The 21,749-nt window shown below is 37.7% G+C and overlaps 1 protein-coding gene across 1 annotated transcript in view; it reads left to right on the top strand.

Moving 5' to 3' along the window:
• The window catches only part of LOC111512315 (alkaline phosphatase), a 952,023-nt gene that overhangs the window by 755,849 nt on the left and 174,425 nt on the right, over positions 1 to 21,749 (top strand). Inside the window, exon 6 of the mRNA XM_074178167.1 lies at positions 18,702 to 18,909. Coding sequence (XP_074034268.1) covers positions 18,702 to 18,909 — 208 coding nt within the window. The remainder of the gene's footprint in view (positions 1 to 18,701; positions 18,910 to 21,749) is intronic.

Below are 21,749 nucleotides of genomic sequence, written 5' to 3'. Positions count from 1 at the left end.
TTTTATCTAGCACAGACATATTCACGGGTACCTAAACAGTTAGTTCGTGACAATACCAATTTCATTATAATGTTCAAACAAGATGAGACAAATTTACATCACATTTATTCAGATCATGTTTCACCCGATGTAACATTCAAACAATTCCAATTGATGTGTGTTAAATGCTGGGAGGACCAATATGGATTTTTAGTCATTGATAAGGATAGAAAAATAGATGAAGGTGATGAAGGTAGTTATCGCAAAGGATTCGATAGTTTTATATACCCATGATCTTGTTTTTGAAACTTATTCGATCACTGAATATTGTAGAGGTCACTTCATCAGCGAATTAAGCTTTAATTTAAAAAAGGGCATTATGAATACAAAAAACGATTCTGAAAATAAACTCAATGAAATTAAGTTGAAACGTCAACTAGTAGAGACAACAGAAGCTGTCAGGCAGAAATTCAACTCTATCAAGAATGATAATATTGAAAATCGTACGACACTTGAAAGATTGTATGAGCCCATAATGAAACCATTGAATGTTTTATCATCAAACGCTACTTCTAAATCACCAGTGTTATCACCAAATCATGGAACTGTTCAATCTACTTCAAATTATCCCGTGAGTACTCCAATAGGAAGAAAACAATCTTTTGGTAGTGTATCATCTGTGAATAGTGACACGAGCACACTTCAAGACGATATGAGAACAACTCTATTCGAAACACCATCATCGTCCCACATCAATTCCTCGGATCCTGACACCTCACCTGATATGAATGAAAGTGGTGAAAATATTTTGATGAAACATTAGAATAATGTGAAATCTAGAAATCCAGCATATGATGGAACATTTGGCGTACGTATGGATCCTATTACACAAAAGCTGAAAATGGGAAGTCTAGTGGTGCATTTCAAAGATGGAAACATTTCATTTTGGGATGCTAATAAAGTGAAAAAATATGAATGCGCAGGTAGTCCAGAATTGTATGATATGATCTTTTTGAAGAATCTACAAGATGTTGATAATGAAGAAACTCGTCAAGTATATTCCAAAATATTGAAAATAACGAATGCTCCATATAAACAATATCATCTGAAGAATAGTTTTAAAAATACAAATTCTAAAAAATTTCGTGAAGTTATCAAACCTCTATTTGACTCACGACAATATCCAATAAGAAGTAGAAGTAAAATTGGTGGAGCACTCAAACGAGTGAAAATGGAGAAAATATATAATTCTAAACCTGTGAATTATGTGTACTGGAATTCACCGAAAGAGTTAGTTGCTCGCCTACGACTATTGGTAGCTTCAAAGTCAGCTGGACATACCGGACATGATAATGAAGTAATTTCAATAATTGAAGAATTATGTGAAGAAGGTATAATATATTAATATATATCTATAAGTAATGATCATTGTCACATCATCATTCAGTGCAGTAACATTATCACTTTTTTTCTCTTCAATCATATTGAAATAGAATGACGAATGAAATAAGTGATATCAAACGACAAGTTGTTAATGAATTACATAGACCTGCAAGACGTAATTTTCGTAGAAGAATAACCATCATCAAAGGTTTTGCAGATCTATGGCAAATAGATCTAGCTGAACTGCAACCTTATGCAAAAAGTAATGAAGGATACCGATATATACTTGTAGTAATTGATTGTTACTCAAAATATCTGTGGACTGTGCCAGTTAAAGATAAAACAGGTAGTACAATAACTAATGCAATGAAATATGTACTGAAGGAAGCCAAATTATCCCCCAAACATATACAAAGCGATCAAGGAAAAGAATTTTTCAATAGCAGCTTCTCATCTCTCATGCGAGAATATAAAATCAATCATTATTCAACATTCAGCACAAAGAAGGCAGCTATAGCAGAAAGAGTGATTCGTACAATAAAGGCATGGCTGTACAAGGAATTTTCGATGAGAGGTCACCACAAATGGCTTGATATTCTTCCAATTATAACTAGTAGATATAACAATAAAGTTCATCGTACAATAGGTATGGCCCCCATCAATGTTGATTCAACAACAAAATTGAAATTCGAAGGTATCAATGGAATTTGAGGAAAACAAAGTAAACCCAAATTCCAATTGAATGATATTGTACGTATAAGCAAATACAAAAATATTTTTGAAAAGTCTTACACTGCGAATTTTACCACGGAGCTCTTCAAGATTGTTAAAATTAATAAAACCACCCCAACGACTTATAATCTTGAAGATATGAATGAACAACCGATTAGAGGATGTTTTTACGAAGGAGAGTTATTACGAACCGAGAATCCTGACGTATATCTGATTGAGAAGGTGTTGAAGAGAAGAAAAAATAAAGTTGTATCGAACTTATTTATATTATTTTTGATAAATTCATAGAAATTGTATGTATTTACTTTGAGAATAAGGGAGTCGGTATCAGTGTAGAGTAAGGACGCATCTTCTCCAAACTGTTGTTTGATACATCCATAGAAAAAATCATACATAACTGTTTTAGATAATTCTAGAATGGAAAATACTAAATATAGTGGTTTATCATAATGAATTTTTACTCTAGCCAATTGAATGGCAACAAAATTTTCTGTAAAAATAGAGCATTTTTTTAAATTTGGTCGCGATATGAGACAACTAGCACCTATAGTTCTTTTTATATTTTCCCAATGTGTAATGAGTCTAACATCAATTCTATTGTCTACGTTTGCCATTGTTTTTCCATAGACTGCATTATTCATTAGTTTGTAGAAATCTCTTTCAGATTTGTTATTAGACCTATTACGCATTTCAGTATTCAAATCTAAATAAGGCTTCATCCAACATGATTGCTTAAACCTCAATACTCTATGTGTGTTCATCACTATCAAACCATGATTGACAGCTTGCTGTAAGTTTCTATAGTGAACAATATATTTTCTTTTGTCGTTTAAATTTGGAATTAATTTGGGAACTTTCGATTTTGCATATGGAGGTATCAAACGTTCAACTACGAATGGTAAATCGGAATGTTTATCATGAAGTTTTTGGGGATAATGTATATCCACTTCCAATACATATCCATAAGGACTATCAATATCCACATTCATTATATCAAGATTGAGAATTTCATGAGGTGCTAACCATGAAAATTCACCTGTTGGTAATGGTTGCGACATGCTATGACCATATAGATTTGTTGCATCCAAATATGAAATGAATGAAGATGGTTCATTTGGATTATAATCCGGTAAAAATTTATTGTTTGCTTTATGTTTCCTTTCACTACATTGACTTATTCCACCAAATCAAAATCAAAATGTTCTTTATTAACTATTCTCCATACAATTTTAAATTATTTTTTTGTGGTGTTTATAAAATATATACAATAAAAAATACTTATTCCACCACGAATACTTTTTTGAAAGAAGTGAACCATATCAATATCAGTTAGTAATTCCAATTCAATATTAGTATATTTCAACATGGCATCCCACGATAATCCGGGTGCAGTGAAGTATTGTGCCAGTTCCAATTTATATTTATCAACAGATATATTTCTAAAGTTTTCAAAAATGTCACATAATAGTAACACATCTGACTTTAAATATAAATCAGAGTATTCACCCAAATCCTGACATTCAAATAAATTCCAAACAAGTTGAGCTCTCCCATAATCATTATCTGATATATGTTCACAATTGAGTTTATCATAAAATTGATTTTTGGTTGGAAGTCTTGGATGATTCAGTTTTTCGATGTCATCAACAAAACTATAGGGAAATACACCTTTCTTTCTCATCAAATTGAAATTTTCAATTTGTGGGAAATGTTTGTGCATCTCGATACACTGATCAGATGTTAAATTTGCACCTAAATTCTCCAAAGAACTAGGCATGAATCTGAAACTATCAATGAATCTCATTTTCAAATAATTCTTCTTCACCCTACCATCTTTATCCGTATAGGAGTGTGTAAAGAGATGTTTTGTGAAAGATATATATTTCTCATTAGTTTGTGGAATGACATCCACTTTATCTTTGTTTTTATACAATTCCTTTATGAATAAATGACAATCATATCCACTGAGATTGTGAAAAATTATAGGAATGAAATTTGGCAATTTAAAATTCAAATTACAAGATGAATGAGCAGCAGGACACCTTTTTTTTCCTGTGAGGTGACAAAGATCCCTCACTTTGACTTCGCCATCATTAAATTGTTTGGAACAAATGCCACAATTTGTGGCAGAAGAAAACTGTTCCTCTTCCTCAGGAGTTTGTACATCCATAGGAATAGGAAACCTGAGATGATTTTCATAAATATTTTCCAAATCATCTTCGATTTTGCTACCGAATTTATGGGCTGCATCCACACCCCTATACGAAAGAAATTTTGATAAATCATCATTGTATGAACATTTAATCAAATAAGCAAATGAATAAGGCTCATGTTTGAATGTCTTGATCGAATACGAGTATTTAGGATTTGGTTTAGTGGTTTGAATCGGCTTCAGTTCTGATTCAAAATCGGCAAACACTACAAATGGTACCTTCATTTGTTTCTCAAAGTTTTCAAAAGTTAGTATATTTTCAGGTACCGTTTTCCCATATTCATTGACTTTGAAATTGGTTGATGGTGTTGTGGTACTCAAGTAATTACAATCATTTATCTTATGACGTAAGAGTAATTGTTCATTGGAAAAATATAATAAACAGCCATCACAAAAATATTTCTTATGTTCATGAGCCGATAATTGGCTTGAAACTAATCTTGATAGATCTTTGATCCAACAATAATGATTATCACCGAAATAATCTGTGATAAGTAACAAATTGACATGTCTTCTAAGTCTTCTCTGAGAGTGACGTAATGGTCCAATTATTTCATACATTATTTTACCCTTCTCGAATTTACTTTCTAAACCGTACACATTGACTGAAATATCATTCTTGTCTTCAAATTTCACAATATCCTTTAACTTTACCGGAAAATTCATACCTGTTACATCTATGACTGTACTGAAATGTGGATACGATGAAACTTCTGACGTTCTATCGATTGCAGGATGTAGTGCTGAAGTGATAGCCCATGCAAAACAATGCTGATCTTCATTACGGACATTAACCACGGCCTTCCTACGCTCGATACATTCTGGCAGCTTCACATATGAACATCCACTGAGCGGGCTGTATTTATTAATGTTCAACTCCAGAAACATGATTTTTTCACGAGTCCAACCTTAAATACAAAACAAAATTACTAATCCATCTATTTAAAACTTGGTAGAAATGCTTACCTGAATCACGTTCCTGGAATTCTGTAGTTTGAGCGATAATCACATTTCGAAATCCATCAAACAAGGAATTCAAATCAGTAGATTAATCAACTGTTCTATTCTGTGAATTGAATGATTTGGTTTCCTTCAGGTCTTGTGTTTGTAGAATATAACTTCCAAATACTTCCATATTCACTTTGATGATTTTGTGAACCCTGATGGCCGATTCCAATTATTCTATAACTTTCTGCCTGATTTCATTTAAGAATAACATGTAATCGGTGGAAACAATGGAACTCTGCACCCTGTATGTCGCAATCCGACGTTTGAAGGCGCTCTTTATAATTTGAACACCATCATTGAATTGAACACATGTATTATTCTTATGTTGTAGAGTTGTATTGTGAGAATTCACTTGAGTCAATGGAATCATCACATTACAACAATTACATGTGTACATAGGTGCTGCAACGTCATCTAATCTCACTCGTTTCACTGATGGACCTCCTTGGCAACTCTGGAGCTGATGACGACGAAGGTTGTCACTACGGGTAAAGGATTTACCACATTCACAAGAATACATTTTCTATGATATGTTCTCACTAACTCACTCGATGGAAACTGACATAACCAACACTCGCCCGCTTCTTAAATACCATAATCCACGTCGCCTGCGCATCACCGTCGAGAGTGAGGGTAGGTAAGGACACATCGATGCATCCACTAGAGATGCCTGACGTCACAGCCAAGCCCATCTCCCAATTTGATGCGATAACAGTTGCCGGTACGAGCAAACAGTGGTCGTTGTGCTCTCGGAGAGGGCAGACGTTTGCACAGTCCTCGCCCGCCTGCGTGTCACCATCAATAGCGAGGGTAGGGCGATGCGTTACGTCACATCATTCACTGCTTCGAGAGCGATACGAACAAGCAGTTGTCGTTGCGCTATCGGAGAGGACAGACGTTAGCACAGTCCTCGCCCGCCTGCGTGTCACCATTGATGGCGAGTCTGGGGCGATGCGTTACGTCACATCCTTCACTACATCGAGGGAGGTGAGAGCAGACCGATGAATACGCATTACTCTGCCACACGTGTTGTTAAATGAAAGTAAAACCCTGCCATAGGCAGGTTGGGAATTTGTTAAAAGAGAAAATATTAAAACGTTATCGAATTATATTGATGAAAAACCAGAATTATTGTTGGTTTGGAAATTATGTAGATTTTTGTCAATGTCTAATAAAAAGGCAAAGATTTCACTGGTGTGATCAATGTCTGATCTTTCATTAAGGCAATTATTGGATTGTAATATAAATGATATTTTCAAAAACGATCTTTCAGATGTATTTATTTCAGTTGATGAAATTTTTGTTGAATTATACCATGATAGTTTATGATCTTCTTTGGAAACATCGTTACTGAGAGTACATCTCTCAGGATGTAGTCTACTATCACTTTTATGTGAGCTGATTCTGTCTTTGAGTAATCTTGACGTTTGACCAATATATTCATTACCACAATTAAACATGGAATGGAATAGATTAATTGAGATTGAAAGTTAATTGGAGTTTTATCTTTGAGTTTCTAAAATAATTTATTGATGGTGAATATGGTTCTAAAAGCTATTTTTACATTTAAATCTGTGAATATTCTGCATAACTTGGATGTCATATCACTTATAGTATGGTATGGTATGGTATGGTAAAGAAAAGAAAAGTATAGGGACTGGAGGTGGATCAGCCGCAATTGTGACATCCACAGACTCTAAAGGATTTATATCCGACCGGTTGTTATTGTTAATTTGAACGTCAATGGTTGACGTACTGAATAAGATCTTCTTAAGTAGAGGATTCGATTAGGAGTTGTTTATAAATAATTGGAAAAGTATATTTGAATTTTTATTATGAAAAGAAGGATCTGAAATCTGCTGAATGCAGTTCTTCATCTGTTTGACCGAATTGATTTTCGTTGACTGCTTATAGTATGACCAATAGTTCAAGAACCTATCAGAACTGATAGGTTTGCGATACCAATCCTCTACTTGAGATCTTCTTAAGTAGGTGATTCGGTTAGGAGTTGTTTATAAAGAAATTATTGAAGGAAAGTACGTGTGAAACCAAATCTAGCAGGTCATCCATGACATATGTTGCTAAAATGGGGCTAATCCTAACTCCCATTGGAGTACCAAAAGTTTGTTTATGAATTTTACCATCAAATGAAAAATATGTATTATTGAAAAGGAAAGTAATGAGTTGGAGGAAATTGTCTTTTTGAATGTCACAAAATTGACTAATACTTCCCTACTTTCTATCAATAGATCTGAGCTAGCGATGTCTAAATAGACATCGCTAGCAATTACATAATTGTTAGGTAGTTTCATTTTATTGAATGTACAGAACACATCGAAAGAATCTTCAATAATAAAATATTGGTTGTCAAATTCATAAGCTTTTGTTGAAATGTCTGTTAGAAAAAAAGCAAGTTTTTCAGTGGGAGAACCAACTGAAGCAATAATGGGTCTAACAGACAGGGTTGGTTTGTGAATTTTGAGTAAAGAAAAATCTGATTGACTTCAAATAAATTTTTAATCAAATCATTACAATTACGTTGAACTTGTAATATAGGATCTTTACTCACTTGTGAATAAGAATCACAAGTTTCAATAAGGTTTGTAGAAAGTTTAATATACTGGTCACGGCCAAGTATCACAGTGACATTACCTTTGTCAGACATGGTAATTATGAGGTTTAGATTATTTTTTTTTGAGAAACGTTTAGTTTTTAAGTGAAGGTTTTGGAAAAAAATATTGTTAAAATGTTTTTTGGAAGTAATAAAATTAGTAATAGTATAAGTAGATCGTGTTTATGGACTCTCTTTCATTAACCTTAGTGATAGTGAAGGTGATGTAGTCAACATCAGCTGAAAGATTCTTTATGGAAAATGTACCATCAACGACGGATTCAATACTTAACTTGTGGGCTGAAGCCAAAAAATTCGAAATGTCCTCAGGGATACTAGTGCCTGAAAGATTGTTTATCAATTCTGGTTTGGTGAAAAGTTTCAATTTATCAATTGCAGATAAAAGTTTGTTGAATTTATATAAATTCTTCATTCCATTTTTGTGAAAGATTTTATTAAAAGAGATTTTTTGCCTACCAGAAAATTCTGATAAGACGATATGATTTGATAACTGGATTATCTCATTCTTAAGTAACTCTAAGTTTTGTTGGATGTGATTAAGAGATTTATGATTACAAACTAATTGTTTTAATTAGTTAGTAATTGAGAAGTTTGGTTCCTAACCTGCAAGTGAAAGTTCCTGGTATGTTGTTATATTGTACATCTTGTCTTAACACTAATTAATCAATGTGTTGGGTGGCGTGTGTTATGTGTTTTGGTGGTATTCCTACGATACGACATCTCAAGAGGAAACATCTACGGTTTTTTTCTTTGGCTAGCTTCTTCTTTAAACGGGACCAGTGTTTTATTTTATAGACTATTTCATTACCATGAGTAGCTCTTAGATCTTCATCGAAACCCATACCTGTTGATTTCAGTTGAAGGACAGTCTTTGCTGACTAGTTAAGAGAAAAAGTTGGAAATTATCTTTGGATGATCAGCAGAACGGAAGTTCTGGATATTACATTCAAACAATTGAAAAATGTCGATAAAATAAATAAGTCATTGAATTAAAAGAGGGTGATACCTCCTTTCTTTGACACTAAGGTTATCAGAACACCAGATAACACTCTACTCATAGATTGGTTTCGCAAGCCTATCAGTTCTGGAAGGTTCTTGAACTATTGGTCATACTATAAGCAGTCAACGAAAATCAATTTGGTCAAACAAATGAAGAACCACATTTTGCAGATTTCCGATCTTTCTTTTCATAATAAAAATTTAAATATACTTTTCCAATTATTTATTAACAACTTCTACCCGGATCCTCTACTTGAGGAGATCTTATTTAGTACATCAACCATTGACGTTCAAATTAACAATAACAACCAGTTGGCAACTTGCCTGGTACAACCAGGCAAGTTGACTTTGGTGTCACACCAATAGGTGGTTCCACTTATGTTTCGCTTGCGTTTACGCAGCTATTTTTATCAAGTACTTTCTTGGTTTTTCTCATTTTGTCTTACAACATCAATTCGATTGCTGAACCTCGTAGTGTGCAGACGTGTCCGAGCGATAAAGTGTGTTTTACCGATTTTACTAGTGAATGTTGCAGCCGTGCAGTGGTGTGTTGTTTATCGCTTTCGATAGCGTGTTCGTTTTGTTTGTGAGCAGACGACTACACTTTTGGTGAGTACGTTCAGAAATATCATTTTCGATACGTTTTTGGTGCTCAAACTTGTTTCTGGGTTTTTTGAAAGTCAAGTTTCGTGTCACGGCAGTATGGAGGAACTGCTATGCAGCCTGGCAGGGAAGGAGAAGGGCGAAATTATTGGTTTTATAAGCCAATTGATTTCCGCTCTTGGCCTGTCCCAGTCGGATCTGCTTGGCAGAGCCTCGCCAGGCCCTGGGGACGACTGTCAGTCTATGAGAGCTCGCAACCAGGGAGTGGCTAAGGCATCGACTAGCCGTGGGAAAACAAAATCAGACAGAGATTACAGCGACACAGATAGCGTAGCCTCCTTCTCTTCGTCGGTCTCTAAGAAGAGACGTTTTACGATGGTTTCCCACCGCTTCCATCCGTATCCAAGCGTCGCATAGACGAATGGATACGGTAAGAGAAACCCAAGTCAGATAACAAACAAGTACAAAAAAAGTGCAGAAAGCTCAAAAAGAAGGTCGTCCTTGAGAACATCAAGGATGAGGCTCGGAATTACTATTCCAAGTTAGAGACCTCCACAAGACAAGTGGCCCTAAATCAGGCCAATGAGTTGGCCGCACATAGCGAAAGCGCAAAAAGTGGCACAAACGATATTGAGATGGAAACTCCTGAAGTAAATGTAAACCACAGTGCCTCTACTACAGGAAGCACTGCCAGGTCAGTCCATGATGAGGAGACCACCCGCCCTACCCCTCTGAAGCAAGACGTCCCGTCTACAGCCTCAAAGGCTAGAATGCCACCCATTGTTGTTCGACAGAAGGACAAATGGGTATCGCTGCTGAAACTGACGGCTCAAGAGAATATCAAGTTCTCAAAAGCCGTCAACCTACATGATGGTATTAAAGTCCAGCCGGAGTCTCCTGACGACTATCGGCGACTGGCAAGGCTTTTGGTGAAGGAAAAAATCCCTCACCATACTTACTCGCTCCCTGAGGAGCGGCAATTACGTGCCGTTATCAGGGGAGTGCCAGAGCACTTGGCAGTCAAAGATGTGCGTGAGGTGCTCGAAGCAAAGGGCTTTGACCTCACCAGCGTCACGCGCATGAAGCGCGCTGGCAAACCTATGCCTCTGGTCCTCGTTTTGGTGAACAGGGACCAGAAGCATATTTTTGAGATCAAATACCTCCTAAGCGTGAAGGTTCAGGTCGAACCCCAACACGCAAAAATTTCGGTGGGTCAGTGCCACCGATGTCAGCGCTTTGGTCACTGCCAACGCAATTGCTTGGCAGTGCCCATCTGCATCAAATACGCTGGCAGTCACTTAACTAGTGCCTGCAAAAAGGCTAGGGCTGACCCCCCGAAGTGCAATAACTGCAAGGGGGCTCGCACAGCCAACTACCGCGGCTGCCCCGCGTACCCAAAGGTACAAAAAAAAGGGGCAGGCTACAACCAGGAAACCAGCCTCCTCAGGGAGACCTGCGGGGTCTGGACGCGTCCAGGAGGGGGTCAGCTTTGCAAAAGGGCGCAAGTACTTCTGCAAGTACTTCTGCAAAGCCCACCTCCCCTCGACCTGAACCCTCACCTCAGCCTCAGGGGGTTTCAGACATCTGTGCCGCACTGGACCAGATGAGAAAGTTATTTGTTAAAATCCCCGTGTTACAGACAATGTTCACGGTGAATACGGTGTCACTCCAAACTACAGATTCTTTCACAGAGAACGTGTTGGACGTGCTGGAAAGGGAGTTGGCATTTTTGTCAAGCGATCCCTGCAGTGTGTCCAATACGGCATTGACAGTGCTCGATTGCACGATACTGAGGCCGAAATTCAACTGGGAAGGGGTTGTCACAGAATAATCTCGGTCTACAACCCTCAGAACATTCGTCTACTCCCAGAATCTCTGGATGAACTGCTGATGGGAAGCAACATTCCGACAATTGCTGCTGGCGACTTCAATGCCAAGCACAGACCTTGGAGCAGAGCCACAAATCGAAACGGCCAAGCGCTCCATGCGCATGTTGACAGACATGAATATCTCGTGCTGGGACCAGATGAGCCAACGTACTATCGCGGGCAGTCTAGGCCTGACGTACTAGACATCGCGCTTTTCAGAAATGTCTCTCTGACTAGCGAAATTTACGTTCTGTCGAAACTGGATTCCGATCATAATCCAGTAATCCTGGTACTGGGCGATGATCTTCCTCCCCCTGATTATCGCATGAGATCCAAGTTGAACTGGGATGTCTTCACAGCCCAGCTCGAAGAGATGCGCGCCCCTCCTGAGGTACTCGATTCTCCCGACGAACTCGACGCGGCAGTTGAGCGTTTCGAGCTTTCTGTGAATGATGCGTTTCGAGCGGCCACCTCCAGGGAGGAGTGTCCGCTGAAGAGCTACAACGAGTTTCCCCCTCGTATCAAAGCCTTGATACGAGAGAGAAATCGCCTGAGAAGGCTCTATCAGCGAACCCTTTTCCCAGGGGACTGAACAGCGGCGAACAGGATGGCCAATCAAGTCAAACAGGCCATCATTGAACACCGAAACGAAAGGTGGGAAGAGCTCTTGGAATCCTTCGAATCCTTGGAATCCTGGGAGTGACGAGCTTTGGCGAGTCACTCGTAGGCTCAGGGGGAAGAAGACTGCTCTCTCACCCATTCACGGAGAGCGCGGAGTGTGCTACTCCCCCGCCGACAAGGCGTTAGCCTTTGCAGACACGATGGAACGTCAGTTTCAACTTAACGTTGACGACATCGATCGCGATATGCTGCTGGAAGACCGGTTCACCGACTCCTCAAGGAAGATGATGACGACGACATCCGTCCGGCTTCTATGGAAGAGCTGAAGGGTCATATCAAGGCTGCAGAAGCCAAGAAAGCTCCGGGGGCCGACTCAATAACCAACAGGTTGTTGAAGAGACTCCCGGAAAACTGCGTCGAATTTCTTTTAAGTTTAATCAACAGTTCGTTGGCCCTCAGACACCTCCCTAGAAGGTGGAAGCATGCGATCGTCGTCATGCTCCCAAAACAGGGTGAGAACCTGCTGTTCCCGCAGAACTACCGCCCGATCAGTCTACTCTCGTCGGCGGCTAAGCTGGCTGAAAGAGTTGTACTGCAAAGACTCAACGAAGAAGTTGAGGACCGAAATGTTCTGCCTAATGAACAATTCGGCTTCAGGAGAGATCACTCCACTGAACTACAGGCTCTGAAGTTGGTCGAAAATACCATCAGCGAGCTCAATTCAAATAAAAAGGTGCATATTGTGCTTTTAGACATCTTGAAGGCCTTCGACCGAGTATGGCACGAAGGCCTTCTGCACAAGCTAAACGCGTTCGACCTACCTCGGGGCCTGATCCGGTGGATCGGGTCTTTCCTGAAAGGCAGAACTTTTCAGGTCAGAGTAAAGGGCTCTCTGTCTGACAACAGAGTTATCCTCGCTGAAGTGCCACAGGGGGCCGTGCTCTCTCCGACGCTGTATTCGCTCTATACCAGCAACCTACCTAGGTCCGAACGAGTGAAGATATCCCTGTACGCCGATGACACGGCTCTTCTCTCATCTTCCATGGGTCGAGAGCTCGGCGTCGTCTACATGCAACGTGCATTGGATGACCTCGAGCGCTGGTACCTCGATTGGAAGATCCGAGTAAACCCGGAAAAGACTCCGGCGATAACCATGGGAAGATTACTATCTTCTCCGGCCAGAAAAGTGAGAATCTCTGGAAGGGAGATTGACTGGCAAGCGCGGGTAAAGTACCTCGGCCTTTTGATAGACCGTAGGTTCACTTGGAACCCACACATTATGTACGTCAAATCTAAGATCGAGGGTCGGATAGCCAGTCTGTACCCTCTGATCAATAGAAAATCAAAGATGAGTTTTAAAAACAAAATTACGATCTATAACACGATGTTCAAGCCTGTCATCAAGTACGCTTCAGGCGTCTGGGGACAAGCGGCTCCGTCCAACATTTCCATTTTGGAAAGGTTGCAAAATAAGTTAATTAGGATGATTGTGAATGCTCCTTGGTTCGTGCGGAATGAAGCCATCCGCAGAGATTTGCAGAAGCCTTCCATTCGGCAGTCCTTCTATTCGCCGATATAGAAGGCCCCGACACTCTGTCGAATGAGGCCCTCATGTCCCCCGTTAAAGGATGAATAAATTTTTCATCCATCCCACCCCAGCCAGGTAGGGGTATCCCGTGAAGGGCGGCACTGATGTCTAAGGACTTCATGCCGTCATCAATTCAGTCATGAACCCATTGGTCCCTCTCAAGACCAACAATCAGCCTAAAGGGTAGGGGAGCTGGTCTCCAAACCTGGATAAAATCAAGATGGATCGTCACTCATTTTGTCTTCAATCGAGGACCACGTGCCCGGTACTGACGATGCCCAATAGGCTGAATCAGCTTTCTACCGGTGGCTATTGAATTGAAATCAATATGGGAATGATCAAGGAGTACTTATCTATTTATTTTTTGATTTTCATGAAATTATTTTTCAGCAGCTTGACTGCTCATACTGTTCATATATATATGTATATATATATGTACTATCTATTTTATATATATATATATATATATATATATATATATATATATATATATATATATATATATATATATATATATATATATATATATATATATATATATATATATGATGTGTTGTTCTTCCGGGTGTTCATCCGTTGGGTACTATTCGATAGTCGACGTTTCGCCATCATCTCAGATGGCATTATCAAGACGAGTTACTGCTTCGCTTCGAGAGGTGAGATATATATATATATATATATATATATATATATATATATATATATATATATATATATATATATATATATATATATATATATATATATATATATATATATATATATAAGTTACAATATTGAAATTGACCTGACGTTTTGTACTACCAAAAAAACACTCAGCCAGAAATTTATCTGGTTTACCCCATGGTTGTAAGGGGTGGAAAACGCAACCCGTAAAATTCATTTCCAATGTAACTTTTTGTCTTATCATTTGTTCACTATTTAAAAAGTCATTTCCGATAGCCTGTTTCATTCTTAACAAAAAATATCTCTTGGGTTTTTTGCAAAAAATAAACCAGTTCGCAGCAAAAAATTATTTTACGAACAACTACAGAGATACATCGTCATAAATGCGAAAATACGAAACTAATCTATCTAGTAGGTCGCTCTTAGGGTTAGTGACAATTAAATTGGTATGACGCTGTCAGTTTGTGAATTTTCAAAATTGAATTGATACTAATTGTGTGTTGTTGTTCTGTTCTTAATTTGTTACTTTAATAATTCACTTGTTATTAAAATGGCATACACAAATGAGGCAATGGCTGATATGCATTGCGTTTACGGTCTGTCGCAGGGAAATGAGTAAGAAGCTTCTAGAAGATATGCTGAAATGTATCCTCAACGGCAGCATCCTTCACATAGAATATTTGCTCGACTTCATCAACGATTGTGGTCACCATTGAGAAGTACGAACACCACAGCTTGAGGAAGCAGTACTTAATTTGATTGAAGAACAACCTACTACCAGTACTGGAAAGATTGCTTTCCAGCTAAATGTTGATCATATGACGGTATTTCGAATTTCAAAGGAACAACTCTTATTCCCTTACCATCTGCAACGAGTACAGGCAATGTTACCGCGAGACCGTCTTCAATTTTGCAATTGGATGCTGGAAATGATTAGAAGAAATTGTGACTTTCTGAAGACGATAGACGTCACAGACGAATGTAGTTTTTCTCAGGACAAAATCATTAATTTTCATAATTACCACATATGGACTAATAAAAACCCTCACGCTATTGTCGAAACTAACCATCAAGAACAGTTTTCTCTTAACGTGTGGCTCGGAATTTTTAGAGATGATTTAATTGGGCCTCATTTTCTACCTCATCGATTAAATGGTGAGGCATCCGTTCAATTTTCAAGAGAAGTGCATCCAGTACTGCTGCAGGAAGTTCCTTTGAGCGTCAGAAGGGATATGTTTTTTATGCATGATGGGGCTCCCGCCCATTTTACTCAAGTAGCACGTCAGCATTTAACTGAAACATATGCAAATCAGTGGATAGGTCGAGGAGGACCACATAACTGGCCCACTTGATCCCCGGATCTCAATCCTCTCGATTTCTCTATTTGGGGCCATTTACAGCATTTGGTTTATTGTACTCCTGTTCGCGATGTAGAAGAGTTAAGAAACCGCATCATCGATGCATGCAGGGTAATCAGAGAGTCTCCAGGAATATTTGAGCGAACGTCTAGACGCATGCGTAATGTCTGAAGGTAGACATATTTAACATTTACTATTATTTCTACATGTTGTGTGTTTTGTTATTAATAAATTAATTTTGTTTATTACCATTTGATCGTTTAATGCAGGTACTAACTTCAAAATAACAATTAATCCACTTCGAATTTATGACGATGAATCTCTGTAGTTGTTCGTAAAATAATGTTTTGCTGCGAACTGGTTTATTTTGTGCAAAAAACCAAGGAGACATTTGTTGTTTAGAATGAAACAGACTATCGGAAATAAATTTTTAAATGGTTAACAAATAATAAGACAAAAAGTTACGTTGGAATTAAATTTTAGGGGTTGCGTTTTTCACCCCTTACAACCATGGAGTGAACCAAATAAATGACTGGCTAAATGTCTTTTTGGTAGTACAAAACGTCATGTTGTTTTCAATATTGTAACTTTTTCAGTGCTTGTGAAAAAAATTGTTATACAAATTTCATGTACCCCTTTTAAGGGGCTGTATCTCAACAAGGGATGCTCCAATGAAGTTTCTTTATATGAAAGATCCTATTTTTTTTCGATGAGGAATCACCTCCTTGAATGTTTGAACTCATTCAGTTACACCCTGTATATATTCATTTTTCACTAATTTACTTTATATCATTTATATATTTGAATTTCATTTAGGTGTCCCATTTTTAAAGTGTAATCATATCTAAGTAGGTGGTAACACAGCCAAGCAACACTCAAGTTAGTTGGCACGTGGACACGTGTTTCTGGCTATTGGCCTCATCAGCGCGGTGAAGCCAAGTGCAGAGATAGGCAACACTTGGTTGCCAAAAAACAAGAAAACAGCACAAACGAACCGAGTCACCACAAATGTGCGGTAGGCTCCTGTTGGTGACTCCTTTCGTTTGTGCTATATTTCCGGTTTTTAGCAACCAAGTGTTGCCCATCTCTGCACTTGGCTACACCGCGCTGATGAGGTCAATAGCCAGAAACGAAACATGTGTCCGTGGTTTGCCAATACTTTGTATGACCACTTACCCCACGGTGTGGGGAGTGGTCGTTGGTTAATAATACTGGCGCGCCCTCCCGAATGTATCGAAGCTTCGGGGGATAGGGCCTGACCAGCGCATACTACGGTAAGACATTAATAATAATAATAATGGGCTGAAGTCGAAAAACGAGACGTTCCTCATGGCATGCCAGAATGGTGTCTTCAACACCCTAGTCTACTGCAGTCGTGATGGATGTAAAGGTTCCTGGTACAAGCTGCAGGGCCTACCGCTGTTGCCCTATGCTCCAGGGGATATTGAATCGGTTGTGGTGAAAGAGAATTGCAAATTTATTGAAACTATTCGTGTAGTCCGTCTCGAGCACCGGAGCAAGATGATATGTATCGTAGAAAAGAGGAGGAAAAATGAATGACATATCAAGATATTCTTTTCGGACTCCGCAGACTCTATCCAGATCACTCTGTCAAGATGATTGTTCCGATTATTGTAGTCTTTGGTGAAATGCCCTGTCTACTCTCCAATTTTAAAATCATACTGGCTTTCCGCACCAAGGCAGAAATCTCAGCCGGATAGATGAGAAAGGCTGTCATTCTTGGCTCACTGCGCTTCCTCAGGGCACATGTTTCTCAGACACAATGATCAATCACCCCACGGTGTGGATAGTGGTAGTTGGTTGATTGGGGGATAGGACTTAACCAGCTCATACTACGTTAAAAATTAATTAATAATAACTCAAGAACGGCTGGACTAATTAGTATGATTTTTGTGTTTTTGGATTTGTCTTCTTGGAGAATAAAATTTGAGATAAGTTTTGAGATATGATATGTCATCAATTGAAAAATACTAATGATAATAATAACAAAACAATATTATGAACCAATATTATGTTTTTTTTTTCTTTTTTCTCATAGATATAGTCAAATTTCAGTTTGAGTATAACCATGAAGATTATTTCATGTTAGTGCACTCGTCTCAAACGTTTCAGATGTTTAACATGTTTCTTTGTTGGCAAAGGCAATTCAAAGTGTTTGCATCAAATTGAAACGTTGACGGTGACATACGGTGATTAAACATTGAGTCAGAAAAAAGTGGTGCAAGTTTTTGAATGCAAGGAGTTGAATAACGTCAATGCCGATCCAGATTTGTTTCAAAGGGTCACTACAGGTGACGAATGATGGATATATGCTTATGACATCGAAATCAAAGTCCAATCGGCCCAATGGAGGAGCCCAATAAAGTCATAACCAAAAATAGCACGGCAAGTTTGATCAAATGTCATGATTTTGCTCAGTGTTTTTCTCAATTACCGTGAGGTAGTGTATCAGGAAATCTTGCCCCAAGAAGTATTATCTTGAAGTTGTGTGTCGCTAGTGGGAACCAATACGAAGAAAATATTCGGTATTGTGGAAAAACAGTTCATGGCTTTTGCGTCACGATAATGCACAAACTGCGACTTTTTCTGTTTTCATTTTGCGACGATTTAGTAGATATAAACCGAATCGCCAAGAGATTCCTGATAATGCACAGTAGTTCCCAAACAGAGCCTACAGAAAAGAAGGGAAGTTGTTTCCAAAAGTAATTTTCATGAAATTGGCATATCATATGGAGAATATAACGATCATTCATGTTCAACCAGTTAATTCATTTGAATTCAAGTTCAATATTCTGTCGCTTTCTCATTCCACAAGTGTCATATTTCATTCAAATCTTGCTTTAATTCAGAGGCATTCATTATATATTTCCATATGCCCAATTCCAAAATCCTAGAAGATGATTCATTACGACAGACTAAAAAGAATGATATCATTCAACAGCACTTCTCTTCCAGAAGAAATTCAATACCTTGTCCTCGTTATACCTTTAACAGTAGGTAATTTTCACACGGGTTCGTCTTTGTCTTTCAGGTCCTTTTGGGTGGAGGGCGTCGTCACTGGCTTCCTAAAGTTGCCCACGACCCAGAACAAACGAAAGAGGAAGGTCGGCGCCTCGATGGACGTAATCTTATTGATGACTGGGCGAGAGATAAGAAGAAACGCTCACTCAAAGCTGAATACGTGTGGAATAAAGGACAACTTGATAAAATCAACCCCAATCAAGTTGACTACTTGCTCGGTGAGTATTTTCCCGTTCAACGACTGTATTATGGGGAAAATGAAGGAATTCTATTGAGTTCATCGAAAGAGTTTTTTCTCGAATATTCTTTCATGAACTGAATAACAACGGATATACAATAATGCTGCATGTTAGGAAACTGCCAGAGAATATAATAATAATAATTCATTGACATTTTCGGGTTTCCTATATTGTCTCCATTGAGTGATATTTCATTTTGACCTTGAATTCAGATTTTAAGAAATCATCATTCAGCTATTTGAAACTAATAAAATAAATTATATTCCAAACATCTTGCACAACTGAATAAAGTGTAGTATGGCAATTTTTTCGTTACTAAAACTTCTAGAGTGACACGAATCCAGCCAAATACCACTTTCGTACATCAGAACTGCAACACTCTTCTCGACATGCCAACCAGGTTGGCATTATCAGGAGGTGAGTTACACTGTTTATGAATTTCGAAGTTTTTCTTGATATAATATGATCTCAAATAATTTTTGGAAACATAGTACATATCTTTTGAGCATTGATATAATTTTGTATTCTTGTAGTGGCGTTTGAGCAGGATTTGCATCAAATCATTTTGAATACGAAGGTGACTCTCGTTTGCTTTTTCTAGAAGTGCAACAACTTTTTGAGATACCCATTTCACATTTAACCAATATGGTCAGTTTATTTTTCCAAAAACACAAAAATTATAAAAATTGGTCCGGCCGTTGTTAACTTCTTATTATTTATTTTTAACGTAGTATGAGCTGGTAAGGCCCTATTGGTGTAATAATTCACATTGTACGTAGTGATTTCACCAGTCTGAAATCTCAAATCACGTTATACGAATATCATTCGTATATAAATATACAATGGTGAATCCGTTTTGAAATGTAGCCACTTAACATTCAGCCACCTCATAATATTGCCATCCACATTTTTATTTCTGTTTGTTATTAATTGTTTCCTAAATGTTTCGAAATCTAGGAATCAAGTGTGATCCATTTCCTTCACAGTGTATGGAGGATTACTCAGTTTGGCAGTTCTGGTCTGGAATGAATATATCTATTTTTCTTCCTCTATTTTCAATAGTAGAATGGACACTGTCTCATTCCATTTCTGAATGTCCAAACTCCCTCAACTTCTGATTGATAACTTTTATCTTTCATAAACAGTGCAGACAAAATCATATTTCGATTCTGTCCAGAAGCGGTGTCAGAATTCGTGAGGTAAATCAGAAAGTAGCCGCCACGAACAGGTAGCTACTTCTAATGCTCCTTCAGTCTCATCAGTTTCGTGCCACATGAAATTTGAGACAGTTTCATCTGCAAGTGTATAGACTGTAGAATTAGGAGGAGTAAGTAAGATTTTTTACAAATCCTTGGTGAAGCTTGTTTCATTACGAGCCCTTTTTGTGTCTTCTTTTTTGTGATCTCAGGCTTCTTGTTTTCTTGAAATATGTAACTCAAAATCATGTTGACTCTTTAATTTTTCTTCCTCTGATTTATTTTTAAACTGAGTGCAATATCGCATTGATCTTTCTTGGGTCTGTAGAAACTATAATTATATTCTGTAGTGGAAATATGCTTGTAAAAAGAAGAAGTGATTGGTGTCTCGTAACTTCTCGCAATATTTCAGATAATCTTGATACAAGTGATTTTATGATAACCCAGAAGGGAGGTACATCCTTTTAGAAGCAGTCCTACAATAGTGTGATTCAATTACTTGAATTGAATTTATGTGACTTCGTACAATCTCTCTTCGGTTTTCTGAAAGTTTATTTGGGGCTGGGTTGAAACCTCTTTTGTCTTTGTAGTTGTCTCCAGTATCTAGGGTCTTTTCCATCACGGTTTCTTTCCAGAAATATCTAAAGTGCCGAAAAAAAATTTTCTGCAAACTTGTTGTTTTCCATTTGAAGATGTCAAAGAGTACACCAGGGTATATTTTCTTCTTGAAGGAGCATTGGTTTCATCAACTATCGCATACCGCCTCTTCGACACATTCTTTGAAACACACTTGCTGATAAAGCTCCACCTTGATCTTTCATCTTCAAGGAATAAATAGTCACGAAAAATTTGTTCTCTATGGTGCAAGCTAAATGTTTCATTACAGTTGTAATGACATTTACACATTACTGGTTTAACAGCTTCACCTCTCACAATATTTCCTTTTTGAGACAAGTGTTCTTTACCTTCAAGAACTCAGGCTTGAAGGTAAAGAGGTGTCGTTCTTGATTTCTTTTCCAAGTTAGTGTCAAACGTTTCCGCTTTCTTGTTAGTTTATTTTCATCTACTTCACTTCTTGATTCATTTTTTTCTACTTCATCACTTCGGTTTTTTTTTTCACAATCTTCAGAACATTGTTTTTTTTTCTTTTTTCTTGTATGGCGTTCTATAACCTCATTTTGTTGAGTGTGAATCAATGTAGTTGGGATCTTCATAACTTGAATCGAAAAAAAAAATCTTTTTCAGAACTAGACAACAGATGGACTGTTTTAACAAAAATGTGGTTTCAAACATATACATACATATGATACAAAGACAAATTTATGACTCAACATTGCTTTTATAATAACTTCAACAAAACATTTTCATGATCTCCAATGAAAAATACGTGCGTTAATAATTTTATGAAACTTTTAGGGCAAAAAAAATTCTGACGCAATCTTTGGTTGCTTGGAATGCATTTTCCCTCTATATGAAAATGCATTCCAAGCAAACAAAGGATGCGTAATCATTTTTTTTTACCCAAAAAGTCTTATAAAATTATCAATTCGCGTATTTTTTATTGGACGTGATGAAAATGTTTCATGTTTCTATCTATAGGAAAATAGAAGTTTGCAAATCATA

Source organism: Leptinotarsa decemlineata, unplaced genomic scaffold, assembly GCF_025532065.1.
Source record: "Leptinotarsa decemlineata unplaced genomic scaffold, Ldec_3_MD MMD2_tig00003557_RagTag_RagTag, whole genome shotgun sequence".
Taxonomy (NCBI): Eukaryota; Metazoa; Arthropoda; class Insecta; order Coleoptera; family Chrysomelidae; genus Leptinotarsa; species Leptinotarsa decemlineata.
This window is presented reverse-complemented; position numbering and strand designations above follow the sequence as displayed.